General features: G+C 35.6%; 1 protein-coding gene across 1 annotated transcript in view; it reads left to right on the forward strand.

Annotated features, from left to right (window-relative positions):
* NAF1 (nuclear assembly factor 1 ribonucleoprotein) overlaps positions 1-11,683 on the forward strand; it is a 34,810-nt gene extending 23,127 nt beyond the window's left edge. Inside the window, exons 6-8 of the mRNA XM_023228437.1 lie at positions 2,854-2,905; positions 6,782-6,884; positions 11,001-11,683. Coding sequence (XP_023084205.1) covers positions 2,854-2,905; positions 6,782-6,884; positions 11,001-11,449 — 604 coding nt within the window. The 3' untranslated portion in view covers positions 11,450-11,683. The remainder of the gene's footprint in view (positions 1-2,853; positions 2,906-6,781; positions 6,885-11,000) is intronic.
* The last annotated feature ends 9,293 nt before the right edge of the window (positions 11,684-20,976 follow it).

The raw sequence follows: 20,976 nt of genomic DNA on the forward strand, positions 1-20,976 counted from the left end.
AGTTCATTTATCTTCCTAACAATATCTTTGAAGCCTACAATTTATTTTCAGATTTTGTACGTAGAACTCATATCTTTTGCAAAAACTGAAATGATCAGCCATTAAGAGCACATTTGAGCCTTGTACGCTATCTGATTCTAGTTCAGTGTTTTTTCCATTATATACTTTCTTTAATGTACTTGCTATTTTAGTATTAGTACTAATATTATTATCATTTTTAATAACTTTTTTTTCAGTTAAGTAAAATTCTCTTTGGATTCTATTTAGAGACCTTGCTCTTCAATAAAACTTAATTTTCAAGAGGAAAAAAAATGAGTATATCTCTTTATTTTGCTTATAAATTGTAAGTTTATAGAGAGACAACTAACACGTGTCCCTGAAGAATTGTGTAGAAAGCCATGGTGTATGGAGTTGACCTAACCAACAAACCAGTGCTCTCCATTTTCTCTACAAATAATGCTAAGTGATTTCTGTGGCATGTGACTAGCAATTTTTGTATATTTTTGCTCCCATTGGTTGAATATTTTTCAAATGTTGGCTGGTGCCAGCTGTTAGTCGTAGAGCTGTTTGTATCAGTTGAACTTGTTATAATTATGTTATTTAATTTTTTATATCATCAAATAGCATATGAATTTAAGTAGAATAGATTTTTTTGAATAAAAATAACTTGAATGCTTTCGAATGATGTAATGAATATGAGCCACTAAAAATATTTTCAGATTGGGAGTGGAAGAAAAGACTGCCAAAGATTGGGGGATGGTTAAATCCAGAAAGACTTTGCACTCAGTTTGACACAGAAGTTCCTTTTAGTTCTAGCACTTCTTTTATTGGAAACTTAAAACCTAGGCGATAGGTTTTTATAGATGCTGTTTTTGCAGGAAAACAAAGGAGCTTTGGTCACTGAGTAACTTTGGTATTATGTCAAAGGTACCAGCCCCAGTTGCATGGCATAAGAAGATTACTTATGCCACTTACATATTAAATAAAGTCTCAGGTCACCAAATTTCATTTATTTCAGAGATGAAAATTTTGGTCCTGGTAATTGATTTAACTCATGTTAAAGAATCTACATAAAGATCTGGAGGAATATTTTGCCTAAGTTATTCTTCAGATTGCATAAGGTTATTTTCCTAAGTAACACTGACAAGAAAGATGAATTAAATAGACATAAAGCCTTCAAGATATTAATATGTTCTAAAATGCTTTAAATATTTAGCATTTCATCCTGTTTTGAATATAAAGATACTGCTGTGGATATGCCATATATCTAGCTTTTTAACGAATAGAGTATTTTAACTTAAAACAGATAAACTTGAAGAGGTTTTCTGAAGATGGTTTTTAAATAGATATTAAATAATAGAGTCGGTCTTTGGTTTTGATTTGCAGTTCTTCTATTAAGAAGTAGTAGTAAATCAATGAATTGGGAAATTAGTCCTATATTTCAGAAACCTCCCTCCCCCAGGAAAACTGTCGTATTCTAGACTGCATTTTGGCGTCTGTCATGGGAACTCGGTGGAGTACTTTGTCTTTAGGTAGAGAAGTTCAGCTCCTTTCAAGCTTACTGTTCTCTGATGAGGTTATTTTGGTCTTAGTTTCTCATGTACTTACTGTCTTGTTAAAAGTGCCTTTTGAAATGTTGCTTGATCTTTCCTTTAGTAGATTTTGATTTTTTGTAGAGACACAGTAGTTGGGGAATTTTTCCCATTTATGTCTGTGATTCCAGGCTAACAGCAGTCCAGATCATGAGATGTCGTGCATGCAGAAAGGAATACCAGAGCTGTATTTAAGGCTCATGTGTGAAATGACAATTGAGGAAATGCTTTTTTTCTTTTAAGTGATGGAAAAGTCATTGATAATGGCTCATATATAATGTCAAAGTTCTGAATCAAAAATTTAAAGCAACTTAACAACTTTCATGTTGTGCCAGCAAACTGACATCTGTACATTGATTTTAATGGCCTTAATTCCTGGGAATCTTATTTTTGAGATCTAGTTTAAAACAATAAGGACATCTAGTCCTAATACTTTGTAATATTTTACTTTGTGATATTTTAACATAATGGAATAACAAAATAGTACCCGAAACTATGAAATTAACAAAATTAAAAAGATTAAAAAATGAGCTTTCTCAAATTATACTGCTCATAATAGATGTCTGTACTTCTGTTGGTTGTAAAGTGTAAAACTCTCCACCAAAAATTGTTGATTTTCAGCTGCAATTACACATTTCACACATGCCAGTTGTTATATTGTCCTTCAGAATCTTTAAAGCAACTCCTTTTCCTCTTCCTCAAACTATTCATAGTTAGCCTTTATTTGACCCTCTCTGCTTTGAGAATCAGTGTTGGAATAAGCCTTGGTTACTCATAGAGGATTACTGACATTCCTCAGGTAAACTGAGGAGAAAATAATTCATATTGATATCTCTGCCATTAAACCTGTAAAATCTTTGAAAAGGGAATGGCTCATAGTCATTTTTGTGTACTTCGCACATGGAACAACTTCCAATCTATGGTTGGCGTGAAATAAGCATTTTTTTTAAAACTGAGTTTTGTGAAAACTGCAAATATCATGAAAACAAAAATCAAAAGCACTGTCCATCTGCTTTCCACTGCACACCGTAGCCTTGGCTTCTCATTCCAATTCCCTAATCCTAATATTTATATTTGCCCAACTTTTGTGTTTTTCTTAGGAGCTTCCCACATCTTTTGAAATAAGGTAAAAGACACATAAGTGTATTGCAAAATTAAAGGTTGAACTCATGTCCTTTATTGTTTTCTGTACTTTTAAGTTATAAGCACTTAACAGAATTGTGATAAATACTTTTTTGGTTCCCATCCCCACCCCACTCAGGGATAAGGGATCAGATGCATCGTGGAAGAATGATCAGGAACCACCACCAGAGGTAAGTATAAGTCTTTTTATGCAACATTTTATAAAGTAGGGCAGAACTTAGTCTTATAAATTTTATCATTCTTGCTGTTAGGGAAGTCATTAATACTGGCTAGCAGCCATACTGCCTTCTCCTATCCTAGCCCATGTATTCTCTCACCCTCCTAGATGACTATTTTATACCTTTCAATGAAAGGTTTTGATTGATCATTTAGGAAAAAAACTTTTTCCAGTTACATTTAGTTGTATTTTAATAATTATCACCTTATCATTTACAATGTAATTTGCTATTTTTGTTAACTTTGTTGATGTGTGATAAAGGCAGGCTGTCATTGTTTTTAAAAAATTTAATTCAGTTTAGTAAATACACCCATGTATGGGACATGAAGACATGGTGCTTTTAGTAGTAGTAAGCTGCCCTTCTTTTGGAAGTACAAGATCATTGGAAGCACAAGATCATTGGAAGGTAACTAACTCTCTACTTTTTAACGATATAACTACCTTTCTAAAAAGGGACCTTGATTTTCTTTTTGTATCTACATCAGCAAAACAATAGTTTTATGCCCCAAGGTGACTTGATAATCTAGTCTTCCTAGAAATGTGTAGTAAATTTAGGAATAATATGTAAATGAGTTAATGATTTAATAGGATTACTTGGTTAACATTCCATGAAAGTGTTTAAGCAGATTATCTTGAGATTTTTTTTTTGAATTACAACAATGAATATATTCATTTCTTAAAAATAGCATGTATTTATACAGTATAAAATAAAAATGTATATAATTATTTTTATAAGTAAAAATTATACAGGAGAGTTTTTAAAACTTTCTTGGCAGTTCTTATGAAGTTTTCTCAGTATTACAGTTTGTTTTTTTTTTAACGAATATAGACATGGGGGTCTCACTATGTTACCCAGGCTGGTCTCAAGCTCTTGGCCTCAAGTGATCCTCCTGCCCTCAAGCGATCTTCCTGCCTCCTCCCCCGCAAAGTGCTGGGATTACAGGCATGAGCCACCTTGCCCAGCTAGTATTACAGATTTTTGATAGTTAGAGATTTAACCTTGGTCATTTTAGATGTTTAAAGCAATGCTAAATCATGATCTGTGTTAGTTTCTAATTTTACTGAGGTATGAATCAGGTTTATGCCCACTTAGAGGGTTTTGTACAGGTATTAATCACTTAACCAGTGAATGATCCTTGCTTAGTATCTGAATTAAAATGGAATTATGTTTTCTAAGTCTGTGTATTTATGTGATTTCAATTAAGACTCTGAATATTCACTTAATGTTCTGAATTAAGTTTAGAGCATCTAGAGCATCTTATTACTGGAATTACATGTTTTAAAATGTTTAGAGATTCATAAACATCTCAAAACGTATTTCTTGTAAAATCCAGATATTCTTTTTTTCTTTTTTTGGGTGGGGGATGGAGTTTTGCTCTTTTTGCCCAGGCTGGAGTGCAGTGGCACAATTTCGGCTCACTGCAACCTCCGCCTCCAGGTTTAAGCTATTCTCCTGCCTCAGCCTCCCGAGTAGCTGGGATTACAGGCACATGCCACCACGTCCAGCTAATTTTGTATTTTTATTAGAGATGAGGTTTCACAGTGTTGGTCCAGGCTAGTCTTGAACTCCTGACCTCCAGTAATCCACCCCCCTCTGCCTCCCAAAGTGCTGAGATTATAGGCATGAGCCACCGCACCTGACCAAAATCCAGATATTCTAATGAATCCCTGTTGTTTCTGACCTAACCGTTGAAGTTACCAATTACAGCAATGTGAGTTATTCGTAAAATTGGTTTGACTAGGTTAATTGCCAAATTACATCTCACCTAGTTCATGGTATTCGTTTTTTCCAAGTAGCTAGAACTGGATCATTAAGTATGTTGGGATTTAATTATGTAATATTTGTTGATGAAACTTTGTAGTATAGAATTATTGCCTGGTGTTGATCATAGATTGAAATTAGAAATTTGTGAGGTTTAAACTTAAAAAGAGAAAAAAGAGAAACATGATGTGATGTGAAAATAGAAAGCTTACATAAAGGAAAATAAATTATGTGCTATGAAATATTGGACTGTGTAAATAAACTGAAAATTAGCTAGAGTTGTATCACATTCATCTTCATAGCCATTTTTAATATGCCACCATATACTTTATGGTTGAATAAATGTATTTAACGAATGGAAATATGAATTAATTTGCATATAAGAGACATGAATTTTTCTGATTTTAGGAGTGATAGCAAAATACTACCAAAGTAATCTCCGTGAAATTAACTATTCCCAGTTAAAATCCTTAGTTCCTCCCTCCTGCTCTTAAGATGATGTTCAATTATTTAAAATGGCACAATAAGGTTCCTTATTAGCTTCTCCAATTTTATCTTTTCTGGTTTTGCTGTGTAAGAGGAAGCAGCTTTCACTTTACCTTTCAGAACCATTTTTCTTTTTTGTGTATACTATGTTCTGTCATGCCTCTGTGTGTATTGTTTCCATTCCTTGAAAATTCTCTTTATTTTCATAGCTAACTCATTCAGGTATTTCTATTGGGTTGTCCATATCAAGAAGTCTTCCTTTTCCTTTTTTCTCTTTTTCCAGCACTATAATAACATAGCATTAAGTCGTAGCACTCGTTCATTGTACATTTAATCTGTTTTCTCAGAAAAAGGAGTCTTCTATCTCATCTCCATACTTTCTACTGTCTGTCAGATACCAAATTTAACCTGAGTTTTAAAATCTTATCCCATTAAGCTCAGTAATAAGAAATAGTGTATTAGAAGGCATACAGTTATTTCATGTTTTCAAATTAGATTTCAGAATCTGAAGTGTATGGATTCCTGTTGATGGAAGATTTGATCTAGAATGTATTCCAGTGAAGCCATACTGAAAATTACATACAAAGACTTTCATATACATTTTATTTCTTCTTTTTAAATGTGTATCCATCCATACATAGTGGGCCTGCTTTCATATATTTTTTGTATGAAATATAATAAAAGTTTTCTGGCATTAATAGAATAATAAAATGCCTGAACTGTAGATACCATAGCAGTCATAAGATAAATAGCTCATAAATCTTGGTTTCTTTGGTGGATTATAAGAATGAATCCTAATTCTTAGTTGCATGTGAGTTTTACCACCTTTAATTTTTAAATAATTTCCTCTTAGGAGTTGGATCATTCATGTATCTGCTTATAAAAGTCTTTGCCATGTTGGTCAGGTTGGCGTGCATCTGTAACCCCAGCTACTCAGGAGACTGAGGCAGGAGAATCGCTTGAACTTGGGAGGCAGAGGTTGCAGTGAGCTGAGATCGTGCCACTGTACCAAAAAAAGCGCCTTTGCCTATGGTCCTATCTAAATAGCTTCCTCATGATTTGTATACCTTTATTTTCCCTCATTTATTTATAGCTCTTGCTATATACTTAAAATTATATTTAAAAAATAAGATGGTAAACCTGTAAAGAATGAACCTGTGAAATGTTTAGAACAGTGCTTGGATGTGTATTTTGAATGAATGAATTATGGAACATTGTCTTCCATTTTTTATTGGCTCTGATAATGTATATAATTTGTTTAGTCCTTGATACTGTTACCTTTGGTACCCTTTTGCATCTGATACTATGATGAATCTTAAGTCTAAACTGGAAGTCAGACTCGATATATATCTGAAGGTTGATTACTGACCTGTGTTAATTAAAAGAGTCATTAAGCATTTATCAAAAAATACTTTATTTTTCTACCATGTCTAATTCAGATATAGAAAATATTAAGTATCAAAAAGGCAACTTTTTTTAGTCAGTGATTAATAATAGGCTTATTTTCTTCACCTCCAAGTATGTACTATTGAATTGGCAAATCCATGTAATATAAACCTATTATATACTTTTCTCTGCAAGGCCTTAGATTTCAGTGATGATGAAAAAGAAAAAGAAGCCAAACAGAGGAAAAAATCTCAGATTCAAGGCCGGAAAAAACTCAAATCTGAATTTAATGAGCCAGGTGAGTGAATACGACATATATAGTCGTTTTTTATCTTCATTTACATCTATATAAGTTTATCAATAATAAAACCAAGGGAAACATCTGGGTTTTCTCTGTTTACCTCCTAGCATCCTGCTAACATTTAGAGCCGTTACATAGCAGGAAGTGTGGTAGTTTTATGAACTTAAGCAGTAAAAATGGCTTTCTGGGGTGACAGACAGACTAAACATTGTTACTAGTGCTTGTCAGCACTTTTTTCTTAAGATACCTATTTGCTTCCATGATCAAGTACTTGATGAACCCCTAAATCACTGTATCTTATTTATAAACATGCATTCCCTTTACCTTTTTTAAAAAGTTAAAACTTTCTGAGGTAACTGTAAATTCACATACAGTTGTAAAAATAATAGGAGAGGTGCTGTATGCCCTTTATTCAATTTCCCCCAGTTGCAACATCTTGCATGACTATATATGGAACACTGTCCCAGCCAGGATATTGACAGGATACAATGAAGCTATACAACATTTCCATCACCAGAGAGCTACCCAGTTGCCTTTTTATAGTCACAGCCATGTCCTTACCTCTCAGCCCCTCCTTCACTCATGGCAACCATTAATCTGTTCTCCATTTTCATATATTTTGTCATATCTAGAAAATTATATAAGTGAAGTTATACAATATAGTATGATTAGGGAAAGGCTTTTGCCACCGAGCATAATATCTGTGCGTCTGCTGGAAACCATCATTCTCAGCAAGCTATCACAAGAACAGAAAACCAAATACCGCATGTTCTCACTCATAGAACAATGAGTGGGAATGGAACAATGAGATCACTTGGACACAGGAAAGGGAACATCACACACCGGGGCCTATTGTGGGGAGGGGACCAGGGGAGGGATAGCATTAGGAGACATACCTAATGTAAATGAGGAGTTAATGGGTGCAGCACACCACCATGGCACATGTATACGTATGTAACAAACCTGCACGTTATGCACATGTACCCTAGAACTTAAAGTATAATAATTTAAAAAAATTAAAAAAAAAAAAGTCTGTGCATCCACCCACATTATCAATGTGCATGTATCAATAGTGCATGTATCAATAGGTTTGTTCATCTTCATTACAGAGTAACGTTTCATGGCATGAATTTACCAGATTACCTAACCATTCATCCACTGAAGGACATCTAGGTTGTTTCCATTTTGGGGTTATTAGGAATAAAGCAGCTATAAATATTTATGTACAGTTTTTTGTGTGAAAACAGATTTTTATTTTTCTGGAATAAATGCCCAAGAATACAATAGCTTGGTTGTATAATGGTTGCATTGTATGTTTAGTTTCCTAAGAAATTGCCATACTGTTTTTCAGCATGGCTGTACCATTTTACATTTTTATCAGCAATGGATGAGTGACAATTTCTTTGCATTTTCTCCAGCATTTGGTGTTATCACTCTTTTTAATTTTGGCCATTCTGCTAGGTTTGTAGTGCAAATATAATTGTAGTTTTAATTTGCATTTTCCTAATGGCTAATGGCATTGAACATCTTTCTATGTGCTTATTTACTGTCTATCTTCAGTGATATGTCAGTTCATTATCTTTTGCCACTTTTAAATTGTATTTCTGAATTTTTACTGTTGAGTTACGAGAATTTAAAAATGTGTATTTTAGATGCTCACTTTCTGTCAGATATGTGGTTTGTTCATGATTTGTCTAGTCTGTAGTCTTTTCCCTCTTTTAAGAGGGCCTTTTGCAAGACCAAAGTTTTTAGTTTTGAGGAAAACTATCAATTTTGTTTATGGAATCTTACAACTTCCTGCTTAGCTTTAGATCCTAATGATTTTCTTCTGTTTTTTTCCCTAAAAGTTTTGTAGTCTTCTCTTTTAAATTGTACACTTGTGATTCATTTTGAATTAAATTTTGTATGGAATGTGAGGTTAGTCTTGAAATTGCGTAGAGTGATAACTCTTACTTTATTTTTCTTTTTCAAAATTATAATCGGTATTCTAGGTCCTTTACCTTTCAGTGTAAATGTTGGAATCTTATCTGCATCAACAAATGTCTTGCTGAGGGTTTTTTTTTTTCTTTTTCTTTTTTTTTTGGTCTGTTTTTTGAGATCTTCTTGCTCTGTTGCACAGGCTAGAATGCAGTGGTACAATCATAGCTCACTATAACCTTGAACTTCTGAGCTTTTTTTCTTTCATTCTCCTGACAGTATCTTTCATGGAGCAGAAATTTTTAAGTTAATGAAATTCAGCATATTGATCATTTCTTTCATGGATCATGCCTTTGATGTCCTATCTAAAAAATCATTATCTAAAAAGTCATTATTGGCCGAGCACAGTGGCTCATACCTGTAATCCCAGCACGTGGGGAGGCCAAGGTGGGCAGATCAGGAGGTCAGGAGTTCAAGACCAGCCTGGCCAACATGGTGAAACCCCGTCTCTACTAAAAATACAAAAATTAACTGGGCATGGTGGTGCATTCCTACTTGGGAGGCTGAGTCTGGATAATTGCTTGAGCCAGGACCCGGGTGGTGGAGGTTGCAGTGAGCTGAGATCATGCCACTGCACTCCAGTTAGGCCTACAGAGCAAGACTCCATCTGTAAAGAAAAGTCATTATCAACCCAAGGTCATCTAAATTTTCTTCTATGTTATCTTTTGGGAATTTTATAATTTCGCATTTTACATTGAGGTCTGTGATCCATTTTGAATTAATCCTTGGGTGTAAGATTATTGTCTATATTTATTTATTTATTTTTTTGCCTATGAATGTCCAGGTTTTCCAGCCCCATTTGTTAAAAACACTACTTTTGCTCTGTTGTATTGCCTTTGCTCCTTTGTTAAATATCAGTTTATTATGTTTATGGGGGTCTATTTTTGTACCTTCTGTTTTGTCCCATTGATTTATTTGTCTGTTGTTTCACCAGTACCACACTGCTGTGATTACTTAAACTTTTTAATATGTCTTGAAGTTGGGTAGTTTCTGTCCTTTGTTCTTCTCCTTCAATATTGTTCCATTGAGTTTTTTATTTTGGTTATTGTAATGTTCAGTTCTAAAATTTCAATTTATTCTTTATTTTATATCCTTTTTTTGCTAAAACTTTGTAATTTTGATTTTTTAGAGAGTTCATAATATCTTGTTGAAGCATTTTTATGACTGCTTTAATACCTTTCATAATTCTAACATCTTTGTGGCACCCTTGGTTAATTTTTTTTTTCATTGAATTTTAAATCTTCCTGGTTCTTTTTGTGATAAGCAGTTTTCTTTTATTGAAACTTGGGATATTGAATATTATATTATAAGACCATGGATCTTATGTAAATCTTCTGATTTAGCTGGGTTTGTTGTAATTGTTTCTTTGTCTTTTTAAAAATGCTTCTCTGGCAGCAAAAAGAATGGGGTAGATTGAAGTCTAGGTATTCCTCTTAGCCTCTGTTGACACCTTTGGCCAAGGGGTGCCTTGTTAGTGCTGGATGAGGGTAGAAGTTCTGACACCCCACGAGGTATTTTCTTATGCCTGGTAGGGACAGGAGTACTTTGTCACTCCTCCCCATGTGGCATGCACTGGCACCAGTGGAGGATGGCCTTGTTATCACTGGATGGGGACAAAAATCCTAACTCTACTCAGTCTTCTCTGACATTGTCACAGTGTAAAAGAAGGAAGAACACTGTGTTGCTGCCAGTGGAGGTGGAAGTTCAGGTTCCCCATGTGATGTTCATTGTCACTGCGGGGAGGCTTGTTACTGGCACCCTGTTCAGCCTGTTCCTGATGCTACTGCGGTGGAAGGGTTGGAGTACCTCATTACTGCCTGTCAAGGATAGAAGTCTAGGATCCATACTCAGCCTTTGAGAGTGTGTAGAGGTGGTGCCACATTTTCTTCTGTGGTGTTTGGCTGGAGTAGAATGGTTATCGTCTAAGTGTTTTCTGACTTGCTCGATTATCTTTCTTTGGCATTAAGTTTCGTCTTTTCAATTCATTTAAAATTTACCATTTTATGTTTTACACTTTTTTAACTGCCATAAGATATACTGGATAATAAAGAAAATTCATAATTGAAATTTCAAACAGTGCTTTTTGATATATTAAACTTACTTTTGTTGTTTTGTTTTCCCTCCCCTCACTCAAAGGTGAAGATTTTGCTGAAGTACATCAGAATTGGAGTGCTCACTCTACTTCAGAGCATGCAAAAGGATATCGTAACAGAGAATTCACACGAGGATTTTCCAGGGGCAGATACCCTCGATCTTGCCATGGCAGGCCTCCACCTCAGCATTTCTATAATTCAGAACATATGGTATCTCAGGAGACTTCAGGATTTCCTTCTCAGAGACAAGATAATCCCATTATGCCACAATACCCCTTTCCTCTTCCAATGTTTGATGTGCATAATTTTCCACTCCGCTCTCCACCCCCACCCCCACCCCCACCTGTAAACATGAGTTGGGCTACACCAAACATGGCAGCTCATCCATTACTTAACTTACCATACTCCCTGCCCCCACCCCCTCCCCCTCCACCGCTGCCTCCTCCACCCTCCTCTGGAGATAGTAATTCTCATTTTGGACCTTACTATTAGGTGACTATGCATTTCCAGAGAAATGTGGACTTTTCATATTATGTGGTAAGAATTTTTTTGTTTTTTTAAGGAGTGATTATGGAGCTAGATTTTTAGAAACACTGTAAAATACTAAATGATTCCTTCTGTTGTAAGTTGATATATATATTTGTAACCTTTGTGAAATTGTATTCACATGAAAATGTCAGCTCAGATTCTTGGGGGAACATTAAATTATGTAATATTTAATTAAAATTTTGAATTCCTGCCTCTCCCTCCCAGCCCCACCCAATTAAACTATGTATATAGTAATGGATATGGGACAAGTTTCATCGTGGGTAAAATATATGTAGCACATTGATTTTCTTGCTGTAATATGAATATAAGATGTTGAAGTCCTTTTGAGAGTCTTTAAACTATTTTTATAAATTTATACTTTGGAAATCAATTTTAATTACAAATGTAATTTGTGAGTAAATTTAAATGACCATAATTTTTCTTTTTAAAACAGTTGAAGGGTATAGAGGAGAAAATTCTTATATATTGGTAGAAGCTCTGATTATAGCTAAAGTAAAAAAAATATTTATTATGCATAGGCAAGCTTCCATTATCTGTGCAAAATATTTCCTTTATTTGGGCACTATTCAGAAGACTTTACTATTTAACCTCCTAAAAGGGATGTAAGGATTATTCACAATAAGATCTATTTAGGGATTTTGTCTTCCGTATTTGTTTTCCAGATCCTCACATGCAGACTAGGTTCAGTAAATAACAAATATTATTGAATATCTGAATTTAGAGTTTTTAATTAAATGAGTAATGATTACTGCTTTCTATTATGAAGTGTCAACGTAAGGGAAATTATGGGGTTTAGAACTAGAAGAGACCATTGAAATACTCTTAAGTTTTCATTTAGTAAATAAGGAGTCTAAGTGTCCCAAAGAGGTTAAAGTAATTTAAGATCACTCAGCTAGTGAGCTGACATGGAGTTGAACCTAGTTCTTCTGGTTTTCTGGTTAGCAATTTCCACTAATTAGATGTTTCCCAATCTTACATTCCTTTACACACTTAGGAAACAGTGTTTGTATGGCACATTGGAGTAATCTGGAGACCACTTAACACAAGCCTATGCACTCTGGTTGCACTGAGGCCCCACTTTTCTTTCTCACGAGCTGAGGGGACTCTTTCGGCATTCCTTGTACACAAGTTGAGACACTCTGCCTTGGTATACATTAACTTTATCATGTGAATAATTTCTTCATTATTTTTTTAAATATTTTTGCAACTTCTCTTCAGGAATTACCTTCACAGGTTATAGCACAGTCTTTTTATAATTGTTAGAATATTATTAAGAGTTTATGAGATTATATCTAAAAGCACTAAAAGAAAAACCCAAATCCTTTTCCACAAGAATGGGAACAGTAACATGTTATTTTTAGTCATCAAGCTGTTCTGATCATCATGGCATTTAAAAACCTGTCCATTTCGGCTGGGTGCAGTGGCTCATGCCTGTAATCCCAGCACTTTGGGAGGCCAAGGTGGGCGGATCACTTGAGGTCAGGAGTTCGAGACCAGCCTGGCCAACATGGTAAAACCGCGCCTCTACTAAAAATACAAAAATCAGCCGGGCGTGGTGGCACGTGCCTGTAATCCCAGCACTCGGGAGGCTGAGACAGGAGAATTGTTTGAACCTGGGAGGCAGAGGTTGCAGTGAGCCGAGATCACACCATTGCACTCCAGTCTGGGTGGCAGAGCAAGACTCCATCTCAAAGTAAAAATCTGTCCATTTCTTTACCTCAGGTACAGGTATATCTCACAGATACTGTGGCCTCAGATCCAGACCACTGTGGTCAAATAAGTCACACAAAGTTTTTTGGTTTCCAAATGCATATAAAAGTTATGTTTACACACTATTGTAGTTTATTAAGTATACAATAGCATTGTGCCTGAAAAAACCAATGTGCGTATCTCAATTTAAGAATACTTTACTGCTCAAAAAATAATAATGACCCTCTGAGCCTGCAGTGAGTCATAATCTTTTAGCTGGTGGAGGGTCTGGCCTCAAGTGTTGTTGGCCGCTTACTGATCAGGGTAGTGGTTGCTAAAGGTGGCAGTTTCTCCTAATAGACAGCAGTGAAGTTTGCTATGTTAATTAGCTCTTCCTTTCACCAAAGATTTCTGTGTAGCATGTGATGCTACTTGATAGCATTTTATTCTCTGTAAAACTTTTCAAATTTGGGCTCAAGTCCTCTCAAACTCTGCTACTGCCTTATCAACTAAGAAGGTTACGTAGCATTCTAAGTCCTTTGTTATCATTTCAACAGTGTTCATAGCATCTTCACCATGAGTCGCTTTTACTTGAGAAACCTCATTTTTACTCATGCATAAGAAGTAACTCCTCATCTGTTCAAGTTTTTTCGTGAGATTGCAGCAATTCAGTCACGTCTTTAGGTACCACTTCTAATTCTAGTTCTCTTCCTATTTCTACCACATCTTCAGTTACTTCCTCCCATGAAGTCTTAAACACCTCAAAATTATTCATGAGGGTTGGAATCAACTTCTTCCACACTCCTGTTCATATTGGTATTTTGACCCCCTCTCATGAATCGTCAGTGTAGTTAATGACATCTTAAATGGTGAATCCTTTCCAGAAGATTTCCACTTTACTTTGCCCAAATCCATCAGAGGAATCACTATAACAGCTATAGCCTTACAAAAAATATGCTTATATCATAAGACTTGAAAGTCAAAACTATACCTTGATCCATGGGCTATGGAATGGATGTGTTAGCAGGCATTAAAAAAAATTCAACTCCTTGTACATCTCCATTGGAGTTCTTGGGTGACCAGGTGCATTGTTAATGATCAGCAACATTTTGAAAGAAATGTTTTACTGAATGGTGGACTTAAAATCTTTAGTAAACCATGATATTAAAAGATGTGCTGTCATCCAGGCATAGTTTTTCTATCTGTAGAGCACAGGCAGAGTAGATGTAGCAAAATTCTTAAGGACCCTAGGATTTTTGGAATTGTAAATGAGCATTGGCTTCAACTTAAAGTCACCAGCTGCAGTACCCCTAACAAGATAGCCTGTCCTTTGAAGTTTGGAAGCCAGGCATTGATTCCCGCTCTGCAGCTATGAAAATCCTAGATGGCATCTTCTTTGAATATAAGGCTATTTTATGTACACTGAAAATCTGTTGTTTGGTGTTTAGTGGATCCACCTTATCTAGATCTTCTGGATAACTTGCAGCTTCATTTTGCACTTTTATGTAATGGAGATGGCTTATTTCCTTAAACCTCATGAGCCACCCTCTGCTAGCTTCCCAGTGGGAGAGAAACTGCAGTTTTTCTCAGCCTTCATAGAACTGAAGAGAGTTAGGGCCCGCTCTGGATTAGGCTTTGGCTTAAGGGAATGTTGTAACTGGTTTGATCTTTTATCCAGACCACTTAAACTGATTCCATATTTGCTGTAAAGCTGTTTTGCTTTCTTATTCCTGTGTTCACTGGAGTAGTACTTTTAGTTTCTTTTAAGAACTTTTTCTTCGCATTCACAATTTGGCTGTTTGGCACAAGAGGCCTAGCTTTTAGTTTGCCTCAGCTTTCAACATGCTGTCCTCAGAAAGCTTAATCATTTCTAACTTTTGTTTTAAAGTGAGAGACATACAACTCTTCCTTTCACTTGGACACTTAGAGGTCATTGTATGGCCAATAATTGGTTTTATTCCGGTGTTGTTGTTTCACGAACTAGGAAGGCCTGAGGAGAGAGAAAAGGAAACAGCAGATGTGTGGAGCAGTCAGAACATACACATGTATCCGTTAAGTTCGCTATATTATATGGGCATAGTTCGTGGCATATTATATGCCTCCAAAACAATAGTAACATCAAAGATCACTGATTGAGATCACTATAACACAAATAGCAATTATGAAAAAGTTCAGAATATTGGGAGAATTACCAGAATGCAACAGTGTACATGAAGTGAGCATATGCTGTTGGGAAAATGGAGTTGATATACTTGCTAGGTATGGGGTTGCTACAAACCTTCGATTTGTAAAAAATGCAATGTATATGAAATATAATGCAATGAAGTACAATAAAACAGTGTATTACTATAGTATTATCTGACAGTGGATATTTACTATCTACTATCTACAGAAACATCTGAATTGTACCATTTGATCTTTGCTTTAAATTAGGTTGATATCTTAACCACTTAGGTCCAATTGCCATTCTCTCTATACAAATCGGCCCTCTATGTCTGTGGGTTCTGCATCTGTGGGTTCAACCAATTGTGAATCAAAAATATATAGAAAAAAATAAAATGTATGGTTGCAACTGTACTGAACATGGTAGATTTTTTTTTCTTGTGATTATTCCCTAAACAATAGAGTATAACTATTTATATAAAGTTTTTACATTGTATTAGGCATTATAAAATAATCTAGAGAAATTGTTTAAAGTATTGGGAAATGATTAAGTCATGAGGGCTTTGCACTTATGTGTGGATTAGTGCCTTATAAAAGGCACTTAGGCACTAAGGTATGGATTCGTGCCTTATAAAAAGGGCTGGAAGGAACTGGCTTAGATCCGTTTTGCTCTCCAGTCTCATCCACCATGTGAAGAAGACTCAGTATTCCTCCCTCCGGAGAATGTGGCAACAGGGTGCCCGTCTTGTAAGCAGAGAGCAACCCTCACCAGACACCAAACCTACTAATGCCTTCATCTTTACTTCCCCAGCATCCAGAACTGTAAGGCATACTTATTTATTTATTTTAGAGACAGGGTCTTGCTATGTTGTCTTAGCTGGTCTCGAACACCTGGCCTCAAGCAATCCCTTTGTCTCAACCTTTTGAGTAGCTGAGATTACAGGTGCAAGCCACCATGCCCAGCATAAATTTCTGTTGTTTTTATAAATTACTCAGCCTGTGGTATTTTGTTACAGCAGCACAAAAGGACTAAGTCACCAACTGTCTCTTATTTGGGAGAGAGAAATAATGCAGTTATCATTATCCTCACCTTAATCTTACAGCACATCTTTAAAATTGTGTCCCTAGATCTTTAAACTGATGTAAATGCAAAGACTTAAGATGTTCTACTCACAGTTTCTCACTTTCTATGGAGAATTATTTGTATTAACCTTTTACTATACAAGGTAGGCTGACATTCACATGATTGTGTATGGATAACCCCTTTGCATGTCTACAGTTGCAAATATAGAATGAAATTAAAATCATTGCCTAAGCTAATACATTTGTTTTATTAAGGTGAGTAGCTGTAGGCTGGGTAGGGTGGCTCACACTTGTAATCCCAACACTTTGGGATGCTGAGGCAGGAAGACTGCTAGAGCCCAGGAGTTCAAGACCACCAACCTGGGCAACATGGTGACACCTCATCTACAAAAAATACAAAAACTAGCCAGCATGGTTCTGCATGCCTGTAGTTTCAACTACTCAAGTGGCTGAGGCAGAAAGATCACTTGAACCCAGGAGGTTGAGGCTCCAATGAGCTGTGATCACACCATGGAAATTGGATGACTTGTTTACTTATTAGAAATAGACAATTGAAATAACTGAGTTGAGACTATGATATAGTTTGGACCTTTGTCCCCTCCTAATCTTGTGTTGAAATGTGGTCCTGGTGGAGGTGTTTCGGTCATGGGATGGAACCTTCATGAATGGTTTGGTGCTGTCTCCATGGTAATATGTGAGTTCTCTATTAGTTCACACAAGAGCTGGTGTTTAAAACCTCTCTTGCTCACACTCACCATGTGACCTAAGTGCTGCCAGTTCAACTTCCCTGTGATTGAAAGCTTCCTGAGGCTCTAATCAGAAGCAGATGTTGGTGTCTTGTTTCTTTTACAATCTGTAGAACTGTGAGCTAAATAAACCTCTTTTCTTAATAAAGTACTCAGCTTCAGGCATTTCTTTATAGCAATATAAAACAGACTGTTACAGACTGGCTAGGGGAAACCTGGAATAGAGTGCAGTTTCATAACTTACCAAAGGACATGTTCTGTTTTGTGCTGTTATAACAGAGTATCACAAACTGGGTAATGTTTAATGAACAGAAGTTTATTGGCTCACAGTTCTGGAGTCTGGGAAGTCCAATATCAAGGCATGGCATCTTGTGAGGGCCTTCTTGCTGTGTCATCACATGGTAAAGGCAAGACGATAAGAGAGGACAAGAGTGACTGAACTCGCCCTTATAATACAAGTCTCCAGTGAGGGTGGAGCCCTCATAGTCTACTCACCTGTTAAAGGTCCCTTCCCTTAATACTGTTACAGTGACAGCTAAATTGCAACATGAGTTTTGGAGGGGACTGTCAAACCATAGTAGGATACTTCTTAAAAGCCATGTAGCTAAGTCATATAAATTCCTAAATGTATCAATTTATTCGTGTAGGTAAGTGACTAGTAATAGAAACTAAATTATTAGTATGTACTAGTGGGACATAGGGAAGATGTAAGTAATTACCATGGTGCCTGTGTACAGTTCTCCATTGTTTTGGGGCAATGAATATTGAATGCTTTCTCATTGTCTTCCTCTTTTCCCACTGAATTGTGATTTGTCAGTCCCTTCCACCTCTTTTTGTTCTACATTTTTTGTTGATTGTTTAGAGCTGGTGAACAGCAACTATATTTTTAAAAAATTGAGACTAATTTGATAAAGAAGAAATGAGAATCTGAATTCCAGTTTGCTATAATTTTAAGCTATTTATTAAATATGAAGCAGTGGTATTTAAAATTTTCAAGTATTGAAACTCTTACTGTATGTTTTAAGGAACAGTTTCCTAAGGTACCAGTCATTGAACTGGGGACACACAGAGTCTCAAATATAATGTGTCATTTGTATGTATTTTCTTTCACGGATAATGTTTGGCATTTGGATTTGATTTTATTAACTTATAAATTTTTAGGCAGTATGTTAAACTGGTTCAATGCTTCGTACTAGTTCTTTTACACAACTTGCCATTACTGAGTTATTTTCTGTTGCAGAAAAGGCAGTCTCTTTCACTCCTGGATGACTCAAATCAGGAAATATAAGCAAAAGAAGATAATTTTTTCTGTGTATTTACTTCTCAGTCTTTCCCAATCTGGCTGAGGCACATAAAGAAGACTTGAGGAAAGTCTCTACTTAGGACACTATCTTAAGCTGCTCAGGGTATTTAGAATTTTTTGAAATAAGTAGTCATGTACTTCTATAATTAAGTGCTAAGGAAAGTAAATTAGTGTATTATTAAATATTAGATCTTTAAAAAAGAATTAAAAACTAATTTGTAGAGTGAATTCGTGTTCACACAATATGCATTCATAAGATATTCAGTCTGACATTTCATGTTTAACACCAATAATCTGAGGTCTAAATGTTTAAAAAATAGATAATTTTAGTAATGCAAGCTGGAAAATATAAAAAATAAAGAACAGTATCATTCACAAGAATTCATTTTCAGGTAATGTTGCAGCTACACTGTTTATGATTTAGTGCGTTCAGGATACAAAAGAAAAAAACGCATGTATTTGTGTCGTTTTCTGCAGATAAATTGCCAATATTTCAAGTCTTTTTTTTTTTTTACTTCTCATTTTGTGACCCAGTCCAATCCTAAATTTATATGGATATAAATTAGGATATGGATAATATCCTCTATGGAAATGGATTGATTACATGCAATTCTGTTCCAGAAAACCAAGGGACTATTTTCTATAGTGTAGCTGAAATTAAACTTGAGAAATATTCCCTTAATATTATCTATCAGGCTGGGCAGGCTGGCTCTCGCCTGTAATCCCAACACTTTGGGAGGCTGAGGCGGGCAGATCACTTGAGGTCAGTAGTTCGAGACTAGCCTGGCCAACATAGTGAAACTCCGTCTCTACTAAAACACAAAAATTAGCTGAGTGTGGTGGTGCATCCCTGTAATTCCAGCTCCTCGGGAGTCTGAGGCAGGAGAATTGCTTGAACCTGAGAGGCGGAGGTTGCAGTGAGCCTAGATCACTCCACTACACTTCAGCCCGTTGACAAAGTGAGACTCCGTCTCAAAAAGAAAGAAATAAATAAATTAGACCAAAGTACTTGTTTTGAGCTACTAGCAGCAATAAAATTACATCTCATTTTTGACTCTGTGCAATGATGAATTACTGTCATTGAGAGACTAGATATATGCAATTACCTGAAAACAAAGTACAAATTCATGTATCAAATGGTAAAATACTTAATAATGAAAGTAAGCCATAAAGAAAAACATCAAATATTTTTTTCTGTGCATTCTATAGAAAGCATACATTTGCACTATTATCTGTATAAATACATACGTATTTATTTGAAGGCTAGTACAGAAAGCCTAATTGTTACGCATATTTTATTTGAATATCTTTCATTTCTACTCATATAAAGGTGAAATGGGAATAAATTTTACATTGCATATCTTACAGTTAGTTCCATTACTCCATCTTTCAAACACAACAAATTGACCTTGTTTATGTGGTAAAAGCTTTTTATTTATATTAAGGATAGATGGGTCAAACGTTGTTTCTAACAAGAGATACGACCCAAATAGTAAAACACAGCAGATGCAAAGGGATAAAATGTTAGCATAGAATTCCTATTAAAATGTAATAAATCGATTATGGTGGTGTGTAGTGTTTAGATGATAGAGATGAACTTCTAAAATGTTCTCAGTATCAGTAGCCACTACAGTGTGCAAAACCTATTATTGCAGCTCTTTAAACCTTTTATTATTGCAGTTCTTCAAGTGTTTTATTGTGTGCTCCCGTGACATACAGGAGTGCTGGGAAACATTTGCACTCTCCCCCAACCCACAGCTCTTGCAAATATCTGTTTGATTATGTATCATGCAGTGTTTCATCTCAGACATGATTTGGCACTGTCAGACTCAATTATGTAAGCTTTCTTAATAGCTGATTTATTCAAAGCAAATGATTAATTTTCTTGAACAGCAGTTTGGTTTTTGTTTTTGATTAGGTATAATTGTTCGTATATTTGTTGGCAACAACATAAGTTCAGATGAATTCTGTTTAGCAAGATTATGGGCAGAAAAATATTTGCCGGCAGAAGAAAATAGCTGTGAGCATTAATTTTATTCATTCAAATCCTACTAAACTACAGCACATTGCTGTTGTGTAGGCAATCTAATATACGGACTGTGGAATATATTACTTTCCATACATATTTTCCTTCATAGAACATCACCCTGTACCATTATTCCACAGAACGCACTGGGAAATGCTGTCATAGAAGATAGCTGGAAGACATTCATGGTAGTGCACACTTCTTGGAGCTGTGTCTAGTCTTGCTAAGAAGACAATTATTAGAAGATCATGGGACCCAGAAGAAATCTTAAGTCTCTCGCATTAGGTTAGGAAACTGCTGTTCATTAGTGTGGACTCTAGGTTCCTGGTGTTCCAGAACTCCCTGAAAGTCTGTAAGATGTACATTTTTCTCGGAGATTCCATGGCTTTCATCTTGTTTTCAAAGTAGTATCTGAAGACAGAAAAAGAGGCTGGAGAGAGAAAGTCCGTCATTTAGGACA

The sequence above is a fragment of the Piliocolobus tephrosceles genome, chromosome 3 (genome assembly GCF_002776525.5).
Source record: "Piliocolobus tephrosceles isolate RC106 chromosome 3, ASM277652v3, whole genome shotgun sequence".
Classification (NCBI taxonomy): Eukaryota; Metazoa; Chordata; class Mammalia; order Primates; family Cercopithecidae; genus Piliocolobus; species Piliocolobus tephrosceles.